General features: G+C 58.8%; 1 protein-coding gene across 1 annotated transcript; it reads left to right on the top strand.

Annotated features, from left to right (window-relative positions):
• The first annotated feature begins 432 nt into the window (after positions 1-432).
• Positions 433-19,880, top strand: PLCD3 (phospholipase C delta 3). Its single transcript, XM_060133113.1, has 15 exons — positions 433-1,218; positions 11,022-11,183; positions 11,282-11,510; positions 11,837-11,975; positions 12,965-13,193; positions 13,661-13,862; positions 14,034-14,178; positions 15,008-15,160; positions 16,312-16,455; positions 16,598-16,748; positions 17,592-17,708; positions 18,342-18,508; positions 18,681-18,816; positions 18,907-19,056; positions 19,199-19,880. The coding sequence occupies exons 1-15, from the start codon at positions 1,068-1,070 to the stop codon at positions 19,285-19,287; spliced, it is 2,364 nt and encodes a 787-aa protein (XP_059989096.1). The 5' UTR covers positions 433-1,067; the 3' UTR covers positions 19,288-19,880.
• The last annotated feature ends 248 nt before the right edge of the window (positions 19,881-20,128 follow it).

The raw sequence follows: 20,128 nt of genomic DNA, 5'->3' as shown, positions 1-20,128 counted from the left end.
CGAGTGGCGGTGTGCACCCAGCCCTCCACCCCCGACCCAGGGCACTTGCTGCAGAAGACGCACATATCCCACCCCTCGCGCACAAATACGCAGGTGGTTTCTTATGTAGTAAGTGTACGCATGACACGGTCACCGGAACCCGCACTCGACGCTCATCCACAAGTTGATGCCAAGGACATCTACGCAGCGTGCGGTGGCCGTCCGAGGACGATCAAAGGCCCGGCGGGGGTGCCAACCTGTCCAAGCCTCCAACCACAGATTCTGCCGGGGTCTCCAGGCTTCGCGCCACCCCATCCTCTCCAGACCAGTCAGCTTGGAGTCTTCTACCCCTTTGGGGACGGCAACTAGCCGGGCGAGGAGAGGGTTAATCCTATGACGTCATGGCCAGAGCCTTCCTCCCTCCCCACCTCCAGTCAGTTCCCACTCCCCCTCACCCCCCACTCCTCCGGTTCGGGCTGCCCTGCCGCCCGGCTAAGCTCCCGGGGCTTTCCGGGCCCGCGGACCCTAGGCCCAGGACGATCCGGCTCGCGGACCCTATCCCCTGTCTGGCTTCCTTCTGAGCCCTCAGGCGGGACGGGGAGGAGGAGGGTGGAGAGGGGTCCTGAGTCCACACTGAGTCAGGGTCCGGGGAAAGGAGAGGGTGTCTGTGCCAGAGGGCGGCCGTCGCTCCCTCCGATGCCTCCCCCCAGCACCATGGGGGCTCAGGACTCCGATAGGGCCGGGATCCCAGGACCGCTCGGAGAATGGGGAGGCGGACTCAGGAGCAGGGGCCCAACGCGGAGACTCGGGGTCGCGGGTCAGGCCCCCTCCCCACACTTCCTCTAGGGCACGGTTCCCCGCCTGGGGTCACCGCCCCCTTCGCCGCCCCCTCGCACCTCCCCACGCCATCCTTGGCCCCGCCCTCTCCCTCCGGGTCCCTCCTTCCCTAACCCTCGTCCCTCCCTCTTTCCCTCCTCCCGACACCTCCTCCTCCCGACACCTCCTCCTCCCGACTCCCTCACGGCGCCGGTAAGTTTCTTCGCTCGACACCGCGCACAGACCCCGGGCCCGGCCCCGGCCCCGCGACCATGCTGTGCGGCCGCTGGAGGAGCCGCCATCGGCGGCGCGAGGAGCCCCCGGTGCCGGCCCAGGTCGCAGCGTCCGTCGCGCTCCCGTCCCCGCCCGCACCCCAGGACGGCGGCAACAAGAGGCCCGGGCTGCGGGCGCTGAAGAAGATGGGTCAGTGAGCGGCTGGGGCGGCTCGGGGTGGGTGTGGACGGGCCCCGGGGGCGCAGCCTGGGAGGGTTGGGGTGTTCCGGCGAGCCGTTGGTGGGCTTCCCAATGGGGCTGTGGGGAGTCCGGCGAGGGATGGAAGACCAGCACCGTTCCAGCGGGGGAGGGGAGGTCGCACCTGGGGTCACCCGAGGTCCTGGGGTCCGAGCGAGGCTCCCAGGATGGCTTTTGTTTTCCACCAGGAGACGCCCTACCTTCGGGTCAGAAAGCCAGAGTTGCCTTCTCAGATTTGAGGGAAGTCAGTGGGGGAAAGGAAAGTAACTATGGTTTATCAAGCATCTCCCAGACACTGGCCAGCACTGGGTGGTTACAGATGTGGTGCCCTTCAATCTTCTTCACCTTCCTGAGAGGCAGGTGGTATAATCCCCATTTCACAGATGAGGAAACTGACTCAGAGAAAGTCAGGAATTTGTCTATGACCACACAGCTAATAGAGGGCAAAAGTTGGTATGTACCCCACACTGCCCCTGGCCCCGTCTCAGAACCAGGGCAAAGTGGGACTGACTGGGGGGTTGAGGGCTTGAACGAGGGGGTTTATGTGTGAGAGTTTTACATTTTATACAATGTAAAATACTGTAAAAGTGAAGTGGTGTAGTAGAACTGTGGTCGGTAGAATAGTTAATGAAGTGGGGCTGAGGGAACAGAGGGCAGGGCTGCCCGAAGACCTGTGTGAATCTTGGAGCAAAAATCAGAGGTCCCGATAGCCGGTCTTACCTTCTCTTTACCACTGTCCTCCACCCCTTGTTCTTTTTTTTAAGATTTTTAAATTTTAAAATTTATTTTATTTATTTATTTTTGGCTGCATTGGGTCTTCGTTGCTGTGCACAGGCTTCCTCTAGCTGCGGCGAGGGGAGCTTCTCTTTGTTGCTGTGCGCGGGCTTCTCATTGCAGTGGCTCCTCTTGTTGCAGAGCATGGGCTTTAGGCGCAGAGGCTTCAGTAGTTGTGGCTCGTGGGCTCTAGAGCGCAGGCTCAGTAGTTGTAGTGCACGGATCCACGGCATGTGGGATTTTCCCAGACCAGGGCTCGAACCTGTGTCCCCAGCATCAGCAGGCGGATGCTCAACCACCGCGCCACCAGGGAAGCCCCATCCCCCTGTTCTTACTTCTGCCTCCTCTCATTCATTTGACCTGAATTTATTGAGTGCTGTGTTCTGAGCGCCGTGCCTGGCACTCTCCTTATGGAGACAGAAGACGAGGTCTCTGCCCTACCTTTCATCAATCACACATGCATTCCACAAACATTTATTGAGTGCCTATATTATGCTCTGCCCTGGGGATTCAGCAACGAACAAGGGAGACACAGTCCTGGCCCTCAGAGAGCTGAAGTACCAGCAAGGATGTCAGACAATGAAGCAAAGAAATAAGGCTGTGAAGGAAGGACCAAGATGCTGGCGAGCCCTGGCTGCACCCTGGAGCTGGAGGGAGACTAGAGTGAGGCAGAAGGGGAGAGGCAGGTGGAGGCTGGGTCCTCAAGGCCCCTGCTTATAAGGTTATGGACTTTCTCTGGAGGGTGACAGGAGCCCGGGAAAGGTCTCAGGCCGGAGGAGAGAGGCAGGAATTGTGTAGAGTAGGGGTGGGTTGGACGAAGGCAGGGGTGAAACAAGGAGACCCACAGGAGGGAGGTTGAGGAGTCAGCTGGGCAAGCTGTGTGTGTGCGGGGGGGACGGGGAGCTCAGAAGTGGGCCGGTACAGCCGAGATGGATTCCAGAACTACAGGGAGATGCACCGGGCTGGACTTTGCAGTTGGTGGGATCTGGAAGGTGTCTCTAATGGGTGGCAGCGTCATCATCCTGTGGTCTGAGGGGCAGTGGTGGTTTGAGGAGAGGTCGATGGCCATGGGGAGTTGAGGTGCTGCTGAGATAGTCAAGGGCTGGTGTTGGGCCAGAGAAGCAGCCCCAGGAGTCAGCTGCCTGCGGGGGTTATGGGTACCCTGGGAGGGCTGAGGTGATGCTCCCGCACACCTGCCTGCCTCCTCTTTCCATACATTTCTGCTAAGCCCCGTCCGCATGCGCAGTGTCAGGGCTGGGGCTACAGAGATGGAGGACACAGCACCTTGCCCTGGGGGAATGAACAGTCTAGTGCCAGGAGCCACTTGTAGACAAATAATTACAGCTGAGCCCAAGACTCATTCCCCTTTGGCTGAGTAACGTTGAACGGGAGCTCCGGGCACCCCGTGACAGTGACACTCTTGGGAACTATGTGGGTGTCAGAATGCCATCTGCGCCACCCTCCCTTCCCCCTGACTGCGGCACCGTCCTGTTGAGTGACTGCCTTCAGAGAGAGGAATGTCAAGTCTGTGGGGAATGTCCCTTCCCCAGGCCTCACTGAGTCCAGGTGGAGGTGGAGGTGAAACCCAGCTGTCCTGGGGCCCAACTGCCCTGGCCATAAAGGCCCAGTCCTAGGTCTACCAGCCAGGTAGCTTCCACAATGACCCCTGCAGCTGCTGCCTCTCCTGAAATGACCCTGAGGGCTGTGTCCTGTCACCGCCTTCGCCACACCCCTTAGTCTAACAGAGGACAGATTTTCTTTCCGATCAGGTCAAGAGACTAGAGCAGGGAGTGGCTCAGAGTCAAAGGTGAAGAGGGGCCCAAGGAAAAGAAAGGGGCGCCATACTGGGGGAAACCGAGATGAGGGGGGACAGACAGCAGCCCCCGCATTGAGTGGGAGTCATTTGTGGAGCCTAGGGTCCACTCTGCTCCCATCCCCCGCCCCCAGGCTGGGCTGCTGGCCTGGCCTGCGCCAGGGAAGCCAGGGAACAGTTGAAGAGCTAGAAGAGGAGCCCAGTGAGCACCAGGGCAGGGCTGAGCTCGCAGTAGCCCAGATCCTACTTAATCCTCGGCCACCCCAGGGGAAGGTGCTGTCACTGTCCTCACAGATGAGAAACTTGAGGTGGAGGGGGTGAAGTCACCGGCCCAAGGCCATGCGGTTAAGAGGCAGCGTCTGTCTGCCACCAAAGCCATCGTTTTCAATGAGGGCTCTTTTTAATAAGAAACAGCGTTTCTTTTCTTTTTTTTCTTTTTAATTTATTTATTTATTTATTTATTTTTGGCTGTGTTGGGTCTTCGTTTCTGTGCGAGGGCTTTCTCCAGTTGCGGCGAGCAGGGGCCACTCTTCATCGCGGTGCGCGGGCCTCTCACTATCACGGCCTCTCTTGTTGGGAGCACAGGCTCCAGACGCGCAGGCTCAGTAGTTGTGGCTCACGGGCCTAGTTGCTCCGCGGCATGTGGGATCTTCCCAGACCAGGGCTCAAACCCATGTCCCCTGCATTGGCAGGCAGATTCTTAACCACTGCGCCACCAGGGAAGCCCTCAATGAGAGCTCATTATTGCTGGAATTAATGAATACTAATTACCACCTTTATAACACTGTGCGAGCGCTTTTCTTGTATTATCTCGTTTAATGTCACAACCTTATGAGGTAGGTGGGACCATTAGCCTCATTTTACAAGTGAGGAAACTGAGGTTCAGAGAGGTTCAGTAACTTGCCCCGGATTCCAAGCTGGGAAGTAGCTAAGAGAGGATTTGAACCCAGAAGTCTGGCCCAGTGTCCAAGCTCCTAACACAATGAATGAATGAGTGATTTAAGCCTGGTGGGGAGGGGCCTGCTACACCCCTCTCCCATAGTGGTTCTGCCAGCTGCCAGGGGTGTCCTCATAGGGCTGCCAAAAAATATATATCAGTATGTCCCAAATTATGTAAATATTTGATACTAAAATATTATTATTTTTTGTTCATCTGAAATTCACATTTAACTGGGCATCCTGAATTTTGTCTGGCAGCCCTGTCTCCCCAGAGCCTGGAACTGTCCCTGTGCCCCCGATGCCCCACCCTGCCGCTAATCCTCCTGTGAGCAGAGCACTGAGTGGGCAGAATCTGTTGCCTTCCCTCCCCCGTCGGCACACACCGCCAAGTGCCGCAGGGAAAGCGGGCTCTCCCGATGGCCTGCCCAGGGCATCTCCTGCAGGGTGAGTGGGGCTGCCAGGGGCGAGGTTGACAGGTGGGGCGGTCTTCAGAGCAGCCCCCGGTCTGGGGAGGTGCCTGGCCTGGGTGGTGGGAGGGGTGGGCAGCCCTCCTGGTCGCGCCGGCGTGTGCCAGGCAGGACTGGGGGGCTGGCTCTGCCCTGCATCCTGGCCCCCCTCACCTCTCCTCCTTCCTCAGCTCTGAGGAGCCCCGCTCCACGATCTCAGCCCCCAAACAGGCTTCACGCCTGGTCTGGCCCTGCGGAGAAGAGTGTTGCCACCTTTATCGCACTACGTCCACCCAGAGCAGGGGAAGCACCGCCTGCCTTTCTTGACTTTGTTGATGCTTCAAGGAATGTTATGGATTCTGGCACTGAGCTCCGCTAGGCTCTAGCCTTGGGTGTGGCAGCCAGTCAGGGCGAGGGGGACGCGTTAGGTACCCGAGGTGCTGAGGCTACCTGCTGGCTTGAGGATCCCGGTGGGAAGGAGTTTGAGACCCCTTGCCGTTGCCTGTCCCCTCCCAGAGCCTCATGGCCTCAGTCACCGGGAAAAGCTGCTCTTCCTCCCCTCCCCCCGTTGGCATGAAGCTGTCGGCTGTCGCTGTTCCCTGCATGTCTCACATTCCTACTGGAGTCCCGTGGGCCCTTCCTGAGTGTGCACTCGCGCACACACACACACACACCTTAGTTTCCATGCCAAGCTGACCACCTCCCACCCACCAACCCCATACACACACACAGTCACACACACACACACACACCCCTGATGTGCACACACCACCCTACACACACCTTCACTCCTTACATACCCTGCTCTCTGCATACACGCCCCGTGACCACACAGCACTCCCACCCCTGCCACCAGCCCACTCTGGCCTCTGCCCACCCCCTACATGGCCCCTGCATCCACCCCTGCCTTGGGCCACCCACACTGTTTTTAGCATACACAGCGAGTCCTCTCTGATCATCAGTGGCCCACCTGTGAGAAAGGTGGGATTGAAGGGCCAGGGATAAACTTGGCCTCCCCACAGCCCCTTGCAGCTCTGCCAGTGAGGCAGATTCCTGCCCGCAGCCTTGGCCCCAGACCACACACAGCCCAACCCGCCCAGGCTGCAGGTGGTTACTGGGAAACTGTGGGGCTGCCCATTCCTCACCACCTCCCGGCCCCTCTCTGGGGGCTGAGATAAGCGGCTCAGGGGAGGTGTCTGGGCCCCAGCTGATGACACTGGGCGGGAAAGGGGCCCAGCTGGAAGCCATGGGACTGAGGAGCAGGGATGGAGCAGAATACCCGGGTCCTTGCCCACCCCCCACCCCCGGCACTGCCTCGGTTTCCTTCTTTGTTATCATTTACTGTGCGCCTCCTGTGGGCGGGCCCCAGACAGAGAGCCCTGTGTGCTCCTTCAGTCACACAGAGCCCTTTGGGTGAGGCCCCCCAACTCTGAACGCACCCCAGCTGCCCCGTGACCCTGGACAAGTTCGTTAGCTGCTCTGTGCCTCTTCAACAGCTTTATTGAGAATTAATTCACATCCCACACCATTCGGCCATGTAAAGTGTACAGCGGTTTCTAGCATATTACGTTATTATTATTATTCTTTGGCTGTGCTGTGTGGCATGCAGGATCTTAGTTCCTCCACCAGGGATCGAACCTGTGCCCCCTGCATTGAAAGCGCAGAGTCTTAACCACTGCACCGCCAGCAAAGTCCCTTAATTTTTAAAAATTGTGGTAAAATATATATAACATAAAATTGGCCATGTACACCATTCTGAAGTGGGTAATTCAGTGGCATTAATTACATTCACAATATTGTGCTATTTCTAAAACTTTTCCATCACCCTAAACAGAAACTCTGTAACCATTAGGACATAAGTCACCATTCTTCCCTTTCCCCAGCCCCCGGTAAACTCTAATTTACTTTCTGTCTCTGAGTTTTTTTTAAATTGAGGTATAAGTGATATAAAATCTGTTTCTGTGAATTTGACTGTTCTAGTATCTCATGTAAATGGAATCGTACATCATTTGTCCTTCTGGGTCTGGCTTATTTCCCTTAGCATAATGTTTTCATCTTTTTTTTTTTTTTTTTTTTTTTTGCGGTACGCGGGCCTCTCACTGTCGTGGCCTCTCCCGTTGTGGAGCACAGGCTCTGGACACGCAGGCTTAGTGGCCATGGCTCACGGGCCCAGCCGCTCCGCTGCATGTGGGATCCTCCCGGACCGGGGCACGAACCCGCGTCCCCTGCATCGGCAGGCGGACTCGCAACCACTGCGCCACCAGGGAAGCCCGCATAATGTTTTCACGGTTCATCCGTGTTGTAACAGAGATCAGATTTCACTCCTCTTTATGGCTGAATAATAACCCACTGTATGCATAGACCACATTTTGCTTATTCATTCATTTGTTGATGGACGCTTGGGTTGTTTCCACCTTTTGGTACTGTTTGTCCTCATTTTTACTACTGTTATTTCGTGATTGTTCCCCCACCTGCTCGGTTGAGGTGGCCATGGTGCTGGCCCAGCCCAGCTCCAGGTTCAAGGCAGAGATGGATAGATAGAGAATCCACGGAAACCACGGGAGGCAGGCAGCTTGCACTCCTGCTCCGAGCAGGTAGGAATGAGGTCGAGGAAACATCTGTGGGTTTGGATCTGGTGGGACCGATAAATGTTTACTGGGTGGCTAGGCAGAGGGCCAGGCCCCCTCTCAGTATCACTGCCCAGGGCCTGGGCCTGCTTCCTGACCTCACGCCCTTACCTCCCTTGGTCCTGCCCCTCCCATCTGACAGCTCAGCCCCCTCACTACCCTAGGGTTCAGAAGCTCAAGCAGTGGAGAAATAGAGGCACCCACCCAGGGACTCGGCACCTGGCCCAGCCGGGCACTTCACCCTCGTTCTGTGTGGCCTTTCCTCTGGCAGTGTGGTTGGAGGACAGTGTGGTCCAAGGGGCAGTGTGATCCGGGGGGCCTGTGCTGGTTGGGTGGGCAGAATGGAATGTCACCCCTTCCCCCAGCAGGCTCCTGGGGAGCTGGGGGTGAGAGCCAGGAGTAGGGGCCTCCTCAGCGTGGGAACCTGTCCCGGTGGGGTGCTGGTCGGGAGCTCAGGCTGCCTTTCTCCATGTCCTGTTTGCAGCAGGCTCTGGACAAAAGAGGCCTTCAGTGACTCACCTCCATTTCCAGCCTTAGTCATGCACCGGCCCCCCTCCTCCACCCCCCCAACCTCTGGCCTTGGCATCGCAGGGCTGGCCCCGTCAGGGCGGGTGGCCGCAGCGGCAGAGCCTGTTGTCATGGGGATGAGGAGTCCCCTTTCCCATAGCTGAGGGGGTGGTGGAGGGGCAGGCTCAGCCTTGGTGGCGCTGCAGGTGCCCCTGAATGCCCTGCCCCCCACTCTGTTGTTCCTCAGGATGAGAGAATGCAGAGGTTGCCTGGTTGTGGGGAACCTGTGGGGATAGGGGCCTGAGGGTCTGGTGAGTCTCTTGGCCTGGCCCATGCCAAGTTCCAGCTCTTTACCTGGAAGAAGGAGGGTTCCACCTCCCCTTCCTGGCTAGGTGGCACTGAGTGGGCATTGACCCTTCCAGAAGGCCACAGTCTAAACCCTGAGAGACCCCTTGGAGCCATTAGGGTCACAAATTGGCCCCAAGGGGGACCATAGCCTCTTAAGGATGGCAGGTTTCTCCTCCTGCCCCTGAGTCCATGATTCTCCATTATAGTCACTCTCAAAGTCATAAGGTAGCTTTTTTTTTTTTTTTCATAAGGTAGCTTTTTAAACATACAGATGTCCAACCCCCAACCTGTACCTGCTGGATGAGAATCTCTGGGTCATGGGTTTTGCAACCTCCACCAGGTGATTCTGATGCACAGCTGGAGTTGAGAAACCCTGACCCACAAGGCTGCTGCCCTGACATCTGGACAGATGGCTCAGGGCTGGGGCTAGAATACACTTAGTCCCCAGCTGTCTGTCCATCTGCCTCCCCTTTCAGAAAACACTGGCTGCAAGCCTGGCTCTGGGACAAGCACTGAGGTGAGGATATCCCAGTGCTTGGGCTTATTAAGGTCCACTGAAATTACAGTTTAGGTGGGGTGATTTAATTAAGTAAAAAGTGTTGCTGGTGGTCAGGGAAGGAGAACTCCTATTTGAGGACAAATCAGGAAAGACTTCCTGGAGGAGGTGGTCCTTGAAGGACCCCAGTCTGAGGAAGAGATGGGAGAATGATCCGACAAAGGCTCCTAGAGAGAGTGAGAGGAAGCCCCAGGAATTTAGACTTGATTCCTCAGGTCAGGGTTTGCAGCTGGGCAGGCAGGGTCCTTGGGGCCACAAAGCCTAAAGCCAAACCCAGTATTGGGAGCTTGTTAAAATAAAGGGAGGAAGAGAGGCCCACTGTCTTGTTGCTTTTGGCCCAAACAGTGGTGTTTTGGGGTTTTTTGTTTCAATTTGATTTAATTGCCAACAATGAAAAATCTGGAGGCGTCACATATAAATCCAGATTCGGTTCTCTGGGAACTCTGGGCCTTCATCCACTCCTGGCTGCCTCCGTCCTTCCGAAGGGTGTGGACCCTACAGTTTGTCTGGTTTCCACACGTTCTGTTGTCCCCTGGCTCATAAACCTTTGGTTTTGACCCCTGCTGAGGAAGATCTGAGCAGGGTGTGGCCCTACCAGGATGGGCAGCATCTTGACTGAATTTTGGATTTTGTAGCAGCTACTATTGTGGTCTCCATTTTATGAATGGCGAACATGAGGCTTAGAGCAGTCACAGGGTAGTGCCACCAAGGCCGTGTAACTGGGAAGTGACAGAGCTGGTATTTGACTCCTCGGACCCTGCTTTTTCCTAGGTCCTCAAGCCCAGGGTGGTTGCAGGGAGTTGGGGGAGGGAGGAGGATAGAAGGAGCAGAGGGGTCAGTGTAGTGGCCAAGCGTGAAGGTGCTGGAGCCTGACCTCCAGGGTCTGAAGTCTGCTTCTGCCACTCCCCAGCCATGGAATTCTGGCAAGTTGCTGAAGCATCTCTGCACTTGTTTTCTCGTGTGTTAACACGTGAGTGGGGTCTGGCATGTAGTAGGTACTTTGTAAGCATTTTGTCTTATTAAGAAGGATGGACGCTGTGACCGGAGAGCACATGTGGGCTCAGAGGTTACACGGAGTTGTGACAGTGGCTGGGCAAGGGGGATACCAAGTGTCACAGGAGATCATGCTTTCAGCTGGGCCCCACCAGGGCATCTGGAGATCAGCCCCAGGCTGGCCAAGGCAGGACTGGGCCTGGCATGCTTGGTCTGAGACCTTGGAGCCAGAGTGACCTCTGCTGTCCTCCCTTGTCTTCGGGAAAGCAGAGGTGAGGAGCTTGGGTTGCAGCAGGAAAGATTTAGGTTAGATAGTGAGACTACCCTCTTGATGGTCAGGTTTTCGTGTCAAGGGAAAAGGCGGTTGATGGCAGATTCCAGGCTTGAAGGCTGGAGGCCGTGATGGAGGGGAGTGGCAGAAAGAGTGACCTTTAGCGAGGCCTGAGTCCCAGGCGCCGCCTTGGGCTCTGCTCTGAGGGCCTCCAGACGAGGCTGCTTGACACGGGGGAGGGCAGGCCTGTTACTGGCACCCCTCCCAGGGTGGCCTGGGTGGGACACACCAAGCACAGGCCTTGGGGCCAAAGAGCCTACAGCCAAAGCCGGTATTGGGGCCTGTTACAGGGAAAGGAAGAGCCGCCTGGGAGAGTTTACAGAGGCTTGGGGAGGGAGGCCGCACCTCCCTGCTGGGAGGAGGGTGGAGGGAACCTGCAAGCAGGGCCAGCCAGGATGCCCATCACCTCCCGCCCCCGCAGGCCTGACGGAGGACGAGGACGTGCGCGCCATGCTGCGGGGCTCCCGGCTCTGCAAGATCCGCTCGCGGACATGGCAAAAGGAGCGGCTGTACCGGCTGCAGGAGGACGGCCTGAGCGTGTGGTTCCAGCGGCGCATCCCGCGCGCGCCTTCGCAGCACATCTGTGAGCTGGGGCCCGGGCGGGCGCGGGCAGGCTGGGGACAGTGGAGGCCCGGCCCCGCCGCCCTGACCCGGCCGCGCGCGTCCCGTCCCTCTCCGCAGTCTTCGTGCAGCACATCGAGGCCGTCCGCGAGGGCCACCAGTCCGAGGGCCTGCGGCGCTTCGGCGGCGCCTTCGAGCCGGCGCGCTGCCTAACCATCGCCTTCAAGGGGCGTCGCAAGAACTTGGACCTGGCGGCGCCCACGGCCGAGGAGGCGCAGCGCTGGGTGCGCGGTCTGGCCAAGCTGCGCGCGCGCCTCGATGCCATGAGCCAGCGCGAGCGCCTCGACCAATATCCTCCCGGGGAAGGCAGCGGACCGCGCGGGGAGGGGGGCCGGCCGTGTGCCGGGAGGACCCTCAGGCCCAGGGGAGGCGTGGCTCCGCCCTTAGGGACCCGCGGTTTGAGATAGAGCCCCTTGTCTTAAGAACCGAGGGTGGTGACGGGGAGCCCGTTCCCGCGGAGGACGTGCGGCTGGGGCAATCAGGGGGTCCACAGGCTGAGGGGAAACCACAGCCCCCAAACCTGGGAGCCCCCAGGGCGGGGGTGGGGGTATGCCATACCTGTCAGTTACCTGTCAGCAGGGGGCTGGGCCCAGCCTGTCTCTAGTATTTCTTGAGCACCCACACCTGGATCCACTTCTATCTGCATCGAGCGGACTCCAACCAGGACAGTAAGATGAGCTTCAAGGAGATCAAGAACCTGCTCCGCATGGTCAACGTGGACATGAACGACATGTACGCCTACAGCCTCTTCAAGGTGGGCATCTGCCACCATTCTGGCCTCTGCCCTCTGCCTTCCATTCCCCCAGCCATCTGAGCCACCAGTTCCCTCCCCCTTCCCACCTGCCCTCTGCCTTCCCCCAGCCATCTGGGTCACCAGTTCCCTCCCGCTTCCCACCTGCCCTCTGCCTTCCCCAGCCATCTGAGCCACCAGTTCCCTCCCCCTTCCCACCCGCCAGCTTTTGTGGAGAGTGGCCTGTCTCTGCAGAAAGGCCACATCTAGGCCTAGGTACACTTTCAACCCAGTGAAGCCACTGGGCCAGGATGGGAGTGCTGGCCCACAGCTCCTTTCCTCACCCTCAGGCAGAGCCCAGGTAGGGAGGACCTCAGGCTCACGGGTACACACAGGAGCGCACCCCCCTCCACTGTGGCATGTGTGGCACCTCCACACGTGACCATGTACACCCCACATGTGGGAGCACAGACGGGGCCCACGGAGGTGGGCTGTGCGTCCGTGGCCCAGTTGGATCACGTGGAGACACCTGTGTGGATGTTGACTGTGACCCCAAAAGACAGAAGGGGCCACGGCACCAGTGCACCTGGGCCCATAGCGCCACGTGAATTCTGTTATGTGTTGCTCACTGCCCCTGGGTGTGAACGTGTGAGGCTGAGAACGGAAGCGTATACACACGGGAGGGGGGATTCTGGCACCGGGGCTCAGCCCTGCCCGGGGCTCAGCCCTGCCCGGGGCTCACAGTTTCTCCTCCCACATCTTGATTCTTGGAGTAGGTCGTGGGGCAGAGGAACAGGCAATGAACCCGAGTCCTTTCTTAGAATCCCAGCCCTGTGATTTAGCAGCTGTGTGAGTCTGAGTGAGACCCGGAGCCTGGCTAGCTTTCAGTTTCTCTACCTGTGAAACTGCGGACAGTGCCTCCTTCCCAGACGTGGTGGATGACGGGTGTGTCAGCGCAGGCCAGCTCTCCCAGGGTGTCCTCCTCCTCTGAATCTCTCCCTCCTGCTCTCCAGGAGTGTGACCGCTCCAACAATGAGTGGCTGGAGGGGCCTGAGATTGAGGAGTTTCTGCGACGGCTGCTGAAACGCCCCGAGCTGGAGGAGATCTTCCATCGGTACTCGGGCGAGGACCGGGTGTTGAGCACCCCCGAGCTGCTGGAGTTCCTGGAGGACCAGGGTGAGGATGACGCCACACTGGCCCACGCCCAGCAGCTCATCCACACCTATGAGCTCAACGAGACAGGTGAGGGGTCTGACAGATGGGGCTGGGGCCAACACGGCCCAGGGCTCGGCATCTGACAGGTCCGGGTTCCCAGCTAAGTGGGCTCTGCTATTACAGGCTGTGGGCACCGTCTTGGGCAGGTTACCTTGCCTCTCTGAGACTCAGCTGCCACATCTGTAAAATGGCATAGTAATGTACCGTCCTCACAGGGTTGGGTTGAAATTAAATGGCATAACTTGGGAGTCCCCTGGTGGCCTACTGGTTAGGATTCCAGCCTTTCACTGCCGTGGCCCGGGTTCAATCCCTGGTCGGGAAACAGATCCCGCAAGCTGCGAGGTGTGGCCAAAAAAAAAAAAAAAAAGGCGTAACTTACGTGGAGTCCAGTCAGTAGACAGGTGCTCACTATTACTAAGTTGAGTGAGCTTTGAGGCATTTTAGGGCCAGACAAAGGGGTCCCCCGTGATGCTCTCTTCTGCCCATTCCTTCAGCCAAGCAGCACGAGCTGATGACTCTGGATGGCTTCATGATGTACCTGTTGTCGCCTGAGGGGGCTGCCCTGAACCCAGCCCACACGTGTGTGTTCCAGGACATGAACCAGCCCCTGGCCCACTACTTCATCTCCTCCTCCCATAATACCTACCTGACCGACTCTCAGATCGGTGGGCCCAGCAGCACCGAGGCCTATGTTAGGTACCATAGTGGGGGGGATGGTGGGAGTGAACATGTCTGGGAGCCAGTTTGGGGATGGACATGGGGCTCAGCTCCCGCCATGGGCTTCCTGGGGCCTACCTGGGGGCCTGTCCATCGCCCTGCTCTGTGCCACCCATACGACACCTTGCCCATCCATCCATCTGTCCGCAGAGCCTTTGCCCAGGGATGCCGCTGTGTGGAGCTTGACTGCTGGGAGGGGCCAGGAGGGGAGCCGGTCATCTACCATGGCCACACCCTCACCTCCAAGATCCTCTTCCGAGACGTGATCCAGGCAGTGCGTGACCATGCCTTCACGGTGAGCCCTGGGACTCCCACGCCCAGCCCCAGAGCCTTCCCCATGACATCAGCTGGTCTCAGTCCTTCCAGAAGAAACCCCTGGGACTTCCCTGGTGGTCCAGTGGTTAAGACTCTGTGCTTCCACCGCAGGGGGCACGGGTTCGATCCCTGGTCAGGGAACTAAGATCCTGCATGCCGCGTGTGGTGCGGCCAAAAAAACCCCAAAACAAAAAACCCCCCGAAACAAAAGAAACCCCTGCCCAGGGACTCACTTTCACCAAGTGCTGCTGGGACAACTGCCCAATGGGGTAGAATAAAGCTGGGTGAGAGGCTCCCTTCTCCCACCCTTATATTTAGTAAATGTATTAAAATCGTAAAATTTCCAGAAGAAAACCTTGTGGGTAGGGAAGGACCTTTTAATCGTGACTCGCAAAGAGAAAATCGTGAGAGGCTCAGTGTTGCACCTACATAAAATTGCAACTTCTGTCGAGCTATACAAACCTTACCGTCAGCAAATGATGGGCTGGGACCAAAAGTGTGCAACCTAAACGACATGGTCAGTGTCATTAACAGATAAAGAACATTCATAAAAAAAAAACATTCCTGCAGCCACCCTCAGCTCCCCAGACACTCTACCCCTTCCCCGAGGCCCCAGATCTGACCTCTGCCCCTCCACGTGCACACTGACCCCAGTGTGTCCCACATCCACGCACTCAGTCTCCCCCAGAGTGGGTTCTGCAGAGCCCTGCCTTTGCCTGCCTGGCCTGAAAGGGGTTGGGGGCCGGGCATAGCAGGGGTCCTGGTGGGGGAGGGGTGAGTGACTGAGCTGCTGACCCTCCCTCCCACAGCTGTCTCCGTACCCCGTCATCCTGTCCCTCGAGAACCACTGTGGGCTGGAGCAGCAGGCTGCCATGGCCCGTCACCTCCACACCATCCTGGGGGACATGCTGGTGACACAGCTGCTGGACTCCCAGAACCCTGAAGAGCTGCCGTCCCCAGAGGTGATGCTCCCGGACCCCCAGCCTGGGTGGGGGGAGGGTCTGGCTCCGAGGTCCACATCCACCTCCCTTGTTCAGGGCCCCTCCCCTCTCTGTCTTAACCTTCCTCCGCTTCTCCGTTCATCTGACATCTGCCACCCTGTGGTCTAGTCACTTGTCTGCCTTCCATTTTGACTAGACACACCCCACCCTGTCACCTGGCATCGAAGGCCCTCTACGACCTGGCCCTGACCTCCCCGCTCTGCCTCCTGCCCACGGAGTCCCTGCAGGCTTGGCCATTCCCATCTCAAAGGCCTTGGTTGACACTGTCTCTTCCATCTGAAGCTCCCTTCCTAGCCATCTGTGCTCGCCAAGCGCCACCTGCTTAGAGCTCTAGCTCAGCGTAAAGGGCCTCTTCCTGTGGCCTTAACAACTTCCTCAGCTCTCTGGCCAGAAGTGGTCCTTCCTCCTTTCCTCCCAACCCCCAGAGCATTTCATCTGCCCCTTCAGGACACTCATCCTTTTGGGGCTCTTTGAGAAAACTCTCCTCCTCCTCCCAATCCCAAATTATGCAAGGAATGTAGGTTCACCTTTGTGTGTGATTTTTTTGTCAGTATGAAAATAACATACATATGGTAAAAGAAAAGATGGAGCCGCAGAAAAGCATACACAATGGAACACGGATTTTCCTCCACTCAGGCTCCCCCCGTCCTATTTCTGGAGAAGTGAGCATCTTCAACAGTGTCTTGTGTATCCTTCCAGAACTTTCCCACGCATATATATAGCTATGTACACAGCTATCTTCTCTTTCAAATGGTGCACGAAGATCACGTATTCTACATGCGCTTCTTTCACGAGATCTTTTTTTTTTTTTTTTTTTTTTAACATGAGATCTTTTTTGAAGAGAGCACCGTCTCTCTCAACCCTGAGCCGCCTCATTCATTTTACTGGCTGCTGTGTAGGATGCTGATGCTTAGAGGGACCCCATTAGCCAGTCCCCTGTGGATGGGGCTGTTTCCCTCATAGGTTTCTTCCTATTAGAAACATCACTCATCTGTGTCTCCTTCGCTGCTCGCCACCCTGGGCCAGCCCCTCACACAGTGGTGGCTGAGTGATAGACTGACCGGCCAACACAGGGGCAAAAGGGCTTAATTTTTCCGTGTTGGTCTCTACAGCAGCTGAAAGGCCGGGTCCTGGTGAAGGGGAAGAGGCTGCCAGCTGCTCGGAATGAGGACGGTCGAATTCTGTCAGACCGGGAGGAGGACAACGAAGACGAGGACGAAGAAGAGGAGGCGGGGGCCCCAGAGCAGAGGCGGCGGGTGAGTGGGCCTGGCTGGGCCAGCCCGGGCTGGGCAGGGGCTTGAGGCCACTGTGGAGCTTGGGGGCAGGTGGCAGAGGGAAGGAAGGTGGGAGGACCAGGGGTCTGGAGTGGGCAGACCCCCGCTGAGGCTCGTCTCCCAGGCCAAGCAGATCTCCCCGGAGCTGTCGGCCCTGGCCGTGTACTGCTGCGCCAGCCGCCTGCGGACCCTGCGCCCTGCCCCAGCCCCGCCCCAGCCCTGCCAGGTCAGCTCCCTCAGCGAGCGCAAGGCCAAGAAGCTCATCCGAGAGGCAGGTAGGAGCCGGGACGTCGGGCCTCTGGGGGACCTGCAGGCTGCTGGTGGGTGGTAGATGCTGAAGTTGATCTGGAAAGGAGTGCGAAAGGGCTTCGGGGGCAGTGAAAAGAGGGGCTCAGGGAATGAGTGCCCAGCACACGCCCGGCACCCGGCCAGGCGTACGTAGAGGGAAAAGGGCACAGGAAGGGGAGGCTGCTGTCTGCCTTCACCAGCTCACAGCCTAGTGGTGGGGCCAGACACAGATGGATAATTACGGTGCCGGGTGATCAGTCGGGCAGGACAGGCACGACGGAGCCTTGGGGAAGCCCAGCAGGAGGGGGTGAGACCAGAGAAGGGTTCCCGAGCAAGTGGTGGCTGAGAAGACACCTGACTGAAGGATGAGGCGGAAGCAGCCAGGTGAAGAGGGGGAGGGGACTTCAGACAGGAGGAGCAGGTTGGCCCAAGGCCTGGAGGCTTGAGGTACAGGAAGGGTTCCTGGAACCAGAGGCGTGGCTGGAGGAGTGCTTGTGGGATGAGCCATGAAAGACAGGGGATGCCAGCCTGGGGCCAAGTGCTCCACCCACCAAGTTGGGAACGTGGGGACTTGGGGTGGGAGGCAGTGTCAGGCGGCGGGAGCGGGGGGGGGGGGTCCCTGCCCCTCTCTGGACTTCAGCAGCCTCCTTGTGAGGACCCCCGTCCCCTCATCAGAGAGAACAAGGAGCCGGGGCGGGGGAGCTGGGGATGGGAGTTCAGCCTCTGTTCCCAGCTTGTCTCTGGAGGTGGGGGAGGGGAGGGGACAGGCCCTGGCACCCGGTGAGCCACAGCCCAGGGGCTGTCACAGTCCTGCCCCAACTCTCCCTCAGGGAACAGCTTCATCAGGCACAATGCCTGCCAACTGACCCGTGTCTACCCACTGGGGCTGCGGATGAACTCCGCCAACTACAACCCCCAGGAGATGTGGAACTCGGGCTGTCAGCTGGGTGAGTGGGAGCACCGGGGAGAGGGGGTGGGCGGGGGGGCCACGGCGGCCCCAGCGGTGATGAGGCCGCACAGCTTTCCAGAAGGTGGAGAAATGAGTCCTATAGATGCCAGTGATTAAAAGACTGATCAACAAGGAAGGTGGGGAAACACAAAGCAGGCTCGTTTGTGTAAACGAGCCAGTGCACAATCTCAAAACTTTTCATGCAGGTGGAAATTCAAAACCTCCGCTCCCATGTGCCCCATACACACACGCACACAGCCCGGCAGTCCCCACTAAGCAACGCTGACGAGCGTGTGTTCTGGAGGGAGGCCGAGCAGAGCCGAAGGAGAGGAGCCTGGTCCCCTTGGGGGCAGGGAGGGAAACATGGGGCTTCCTTGGATCCTGCCTCTGGCCTGGCCCCAGGCCCAGCCCCACCCTCCGGCTCCAGCTGTGGAGGCTGCCGTGAAACCCCCCAGCCATGGTAGGGGTGGGATATCACTACCCAGGCAGTGGGACCCTGGGCCCTCTCTAGAGAGAGCTGAGTCCTCGCCCCATGAGGTGTGTCCGGTGGGGAGGGCAGTGAGACTCCTGAAACTGAGCAGTGAAGAGAGGGCCACTGAGAGCCCCTGCCCTGCCCCCGCTGTGTCCACAGTGGCCCTGAACTTCCAGACGCCAGGTTATGAGATGGACCTCAATGCCGGGCGCTTCCTTATCAATGGGCAGTGCGGCTATGTCCTGAAACCTGCCTGTCTGCGGCAGCCTGACACAACCTTTGACCCTGAGTGTCCTGGACCCCCCAGAACGACTTTCACCATCCAGGTCAGCAGCCTGGACCACACCCTGCCTGGGGTCCCTGTCTGCGGGGTGCCAGCCTGAGGATAGCAGAGGCCTGGGGACAGCTCGTGGGAGGGTGGTCCGCCTCCAGGTCCTGAGCGGGAGGGCCGGTGTGAGCCCCTCGGGCTAGGCTGCAGCTCCCCTCGCTCCCGCGCAGGTGCTGACCGCGCAGCAGCTGCCCAAGCTGAATGCCGAGAAGCCAAACTCCATCGTGGACCCGCTGGTGCGCATTGAGATCCACGGGGTGCCCGCAGACTGTGCTTGCAAGGAGACCAACTACGTGCTCAACAACGGTGGGGGCCCTGCTGGGGCGAGCTGGGGGCAGATAGCGGGGAGCGGGGCAGGTGCAGGGCGGGCTCTTGACGGTCAGGCCTGCGCCCTAGGCTTCAACCCCCGCTGGGGGCAGACCCTGCAGTTCCAGCTGCGGGCTCCGGAGCTGGTGCTGGTCCGGTTCGTGGTAGAAGATTATGACGCCACGTCCCCCAATGACTTTGTGGGCCAGTTTACACTGCCTCTCAGCAGCCTGAAGCAAGGTTGGTGGGGTTGACAGGGGTGGAAAGAGAAGGGGGGCCGGGCCTCCAAGACCCTGTTCACCCGGGCTGCCCACTCCCTCCGAGAGCCTGGCCCCGCAGGGCGGTGGGCAGAGAAGCTGACACCGGGCTACCCTCCCGGCAGGATACCGCCACATCCACCTGCTTTCCAAGGACGGGGCCTCACTGTCACCAGCCACCCTCTTTGTCCACATCTGCATCCAGCGCTCCTGACGGCACAGCTGAGCCACCCTGGGTTCTGCAGGTGCCAGTCTGCATCCCTCAGCGGAGGCCGTCTCCTCCTCTGGAGAGGAGGGGTGACGGAGGGCCAGCCCTCCAGCCTCCCACTTAGCCTGCCCGCCACGCTCTGTTCTCAACTGGGTGCTGAGGGCCGCCTCAGCCTCTCCTGAAGAACAGGCAGTTGATCTTTTCCCTGGGCTGTGAGATGCCCCCAGCTCCTCGGGTGCTCAGCCCACCTGGTCGTCGTGGCGTCTGAAGAGCCAGGCCCGTTGCTGCCAGGAGACTTGGGGAGCAGGACATGTAAGCCCTCAGCCACTCTCTGCCCCGTCCCAGCCTCCTTCCCACAAGGAGCCCAGCCACCCCCTTGCCCCCTCCCCAGGCGTTAGCCACCCCCTAAGGCCCTCCTTCCCCCTCCAGGCTTTCTGGGCTCCTCCCTCCAGCTCTGGAACCTGAGCGCCACTCCCTTGTTAAAGCAAGCAGGGAGAGGGAGGCTCAGCCCTGGGTAAACCTAGGAGGAGATTTTTAACTTGTCTTAGAAGAGCCCTGGAGAGGACAGCAGAACAAAATAAAGAAGCAAGTTTACTTTACCACTGCCACGCCCTGAGCACCTCTGAGGCCACACCCACAGGCCTATGAGGAGGGACGGGGCAGAGGGAGCGTCCCTTGGGCCTCTTGCTGCATCTGGGCTCCCTGTCTAAGACAGCCAGGGGTGCTGGAGGAGCTGCCACAGCTCAAAATAGCCCTGACCCTTCCTCTTGGCTCAGAGCTGCTGCCAGCATCACAAGACTGTGAGGACAGCAGTTCACAAAGCCACCCCCACAGCATGTACACCAGG

This window comes from Lagenorhynchus albirostris, chromosome 20 (assembly GCF_949774975.1).
Source record: "Lagenorhynchus albirostris chromosome 20, mLagAlb1.1, whole genome shotgun sequence".
Taxonomy (NCBI): Eukaryota; Metazoa; Chordata; class Mammalia; order Artiodactyla; family Delphinidae; genus Lagenorhynchus; species Lagenorhynchus albirostris.
The sequence above is the reverse complement of the archived record's forward strand: the minus strand, read 5'-3'. Positions and strand labels throughout refer to the sequence as shown.

What these genes read in the sequence shown, in the direction of transcription:
- PLCD3 (XM_060133113.1), top strand. Translation starts at nt 1,068, where the DNA reads ATGCTGTGCGGCCGCTGGAGGAGCCGCCATCGGCGGCGCGAGGAGCCC. An exon ending in AGCACCGAGGCCTATGTTAG is followed by an intron (nt 13,863 to 14,033) that starts GTACCATAGTGG and finishes ATCTGTCCGCAG; the next exon opens with AGCCTTTGCCCAGGGATGCC. An exon ending in GAACGACTTTCACCATCCAG is followed by an intron (nt 18,509 to 18,680) that starts GTCAGCAGCCTG and finishes GCTCCCGCGCAG; the next exon opens with GTGCTGACCGCGCAGCAGCT.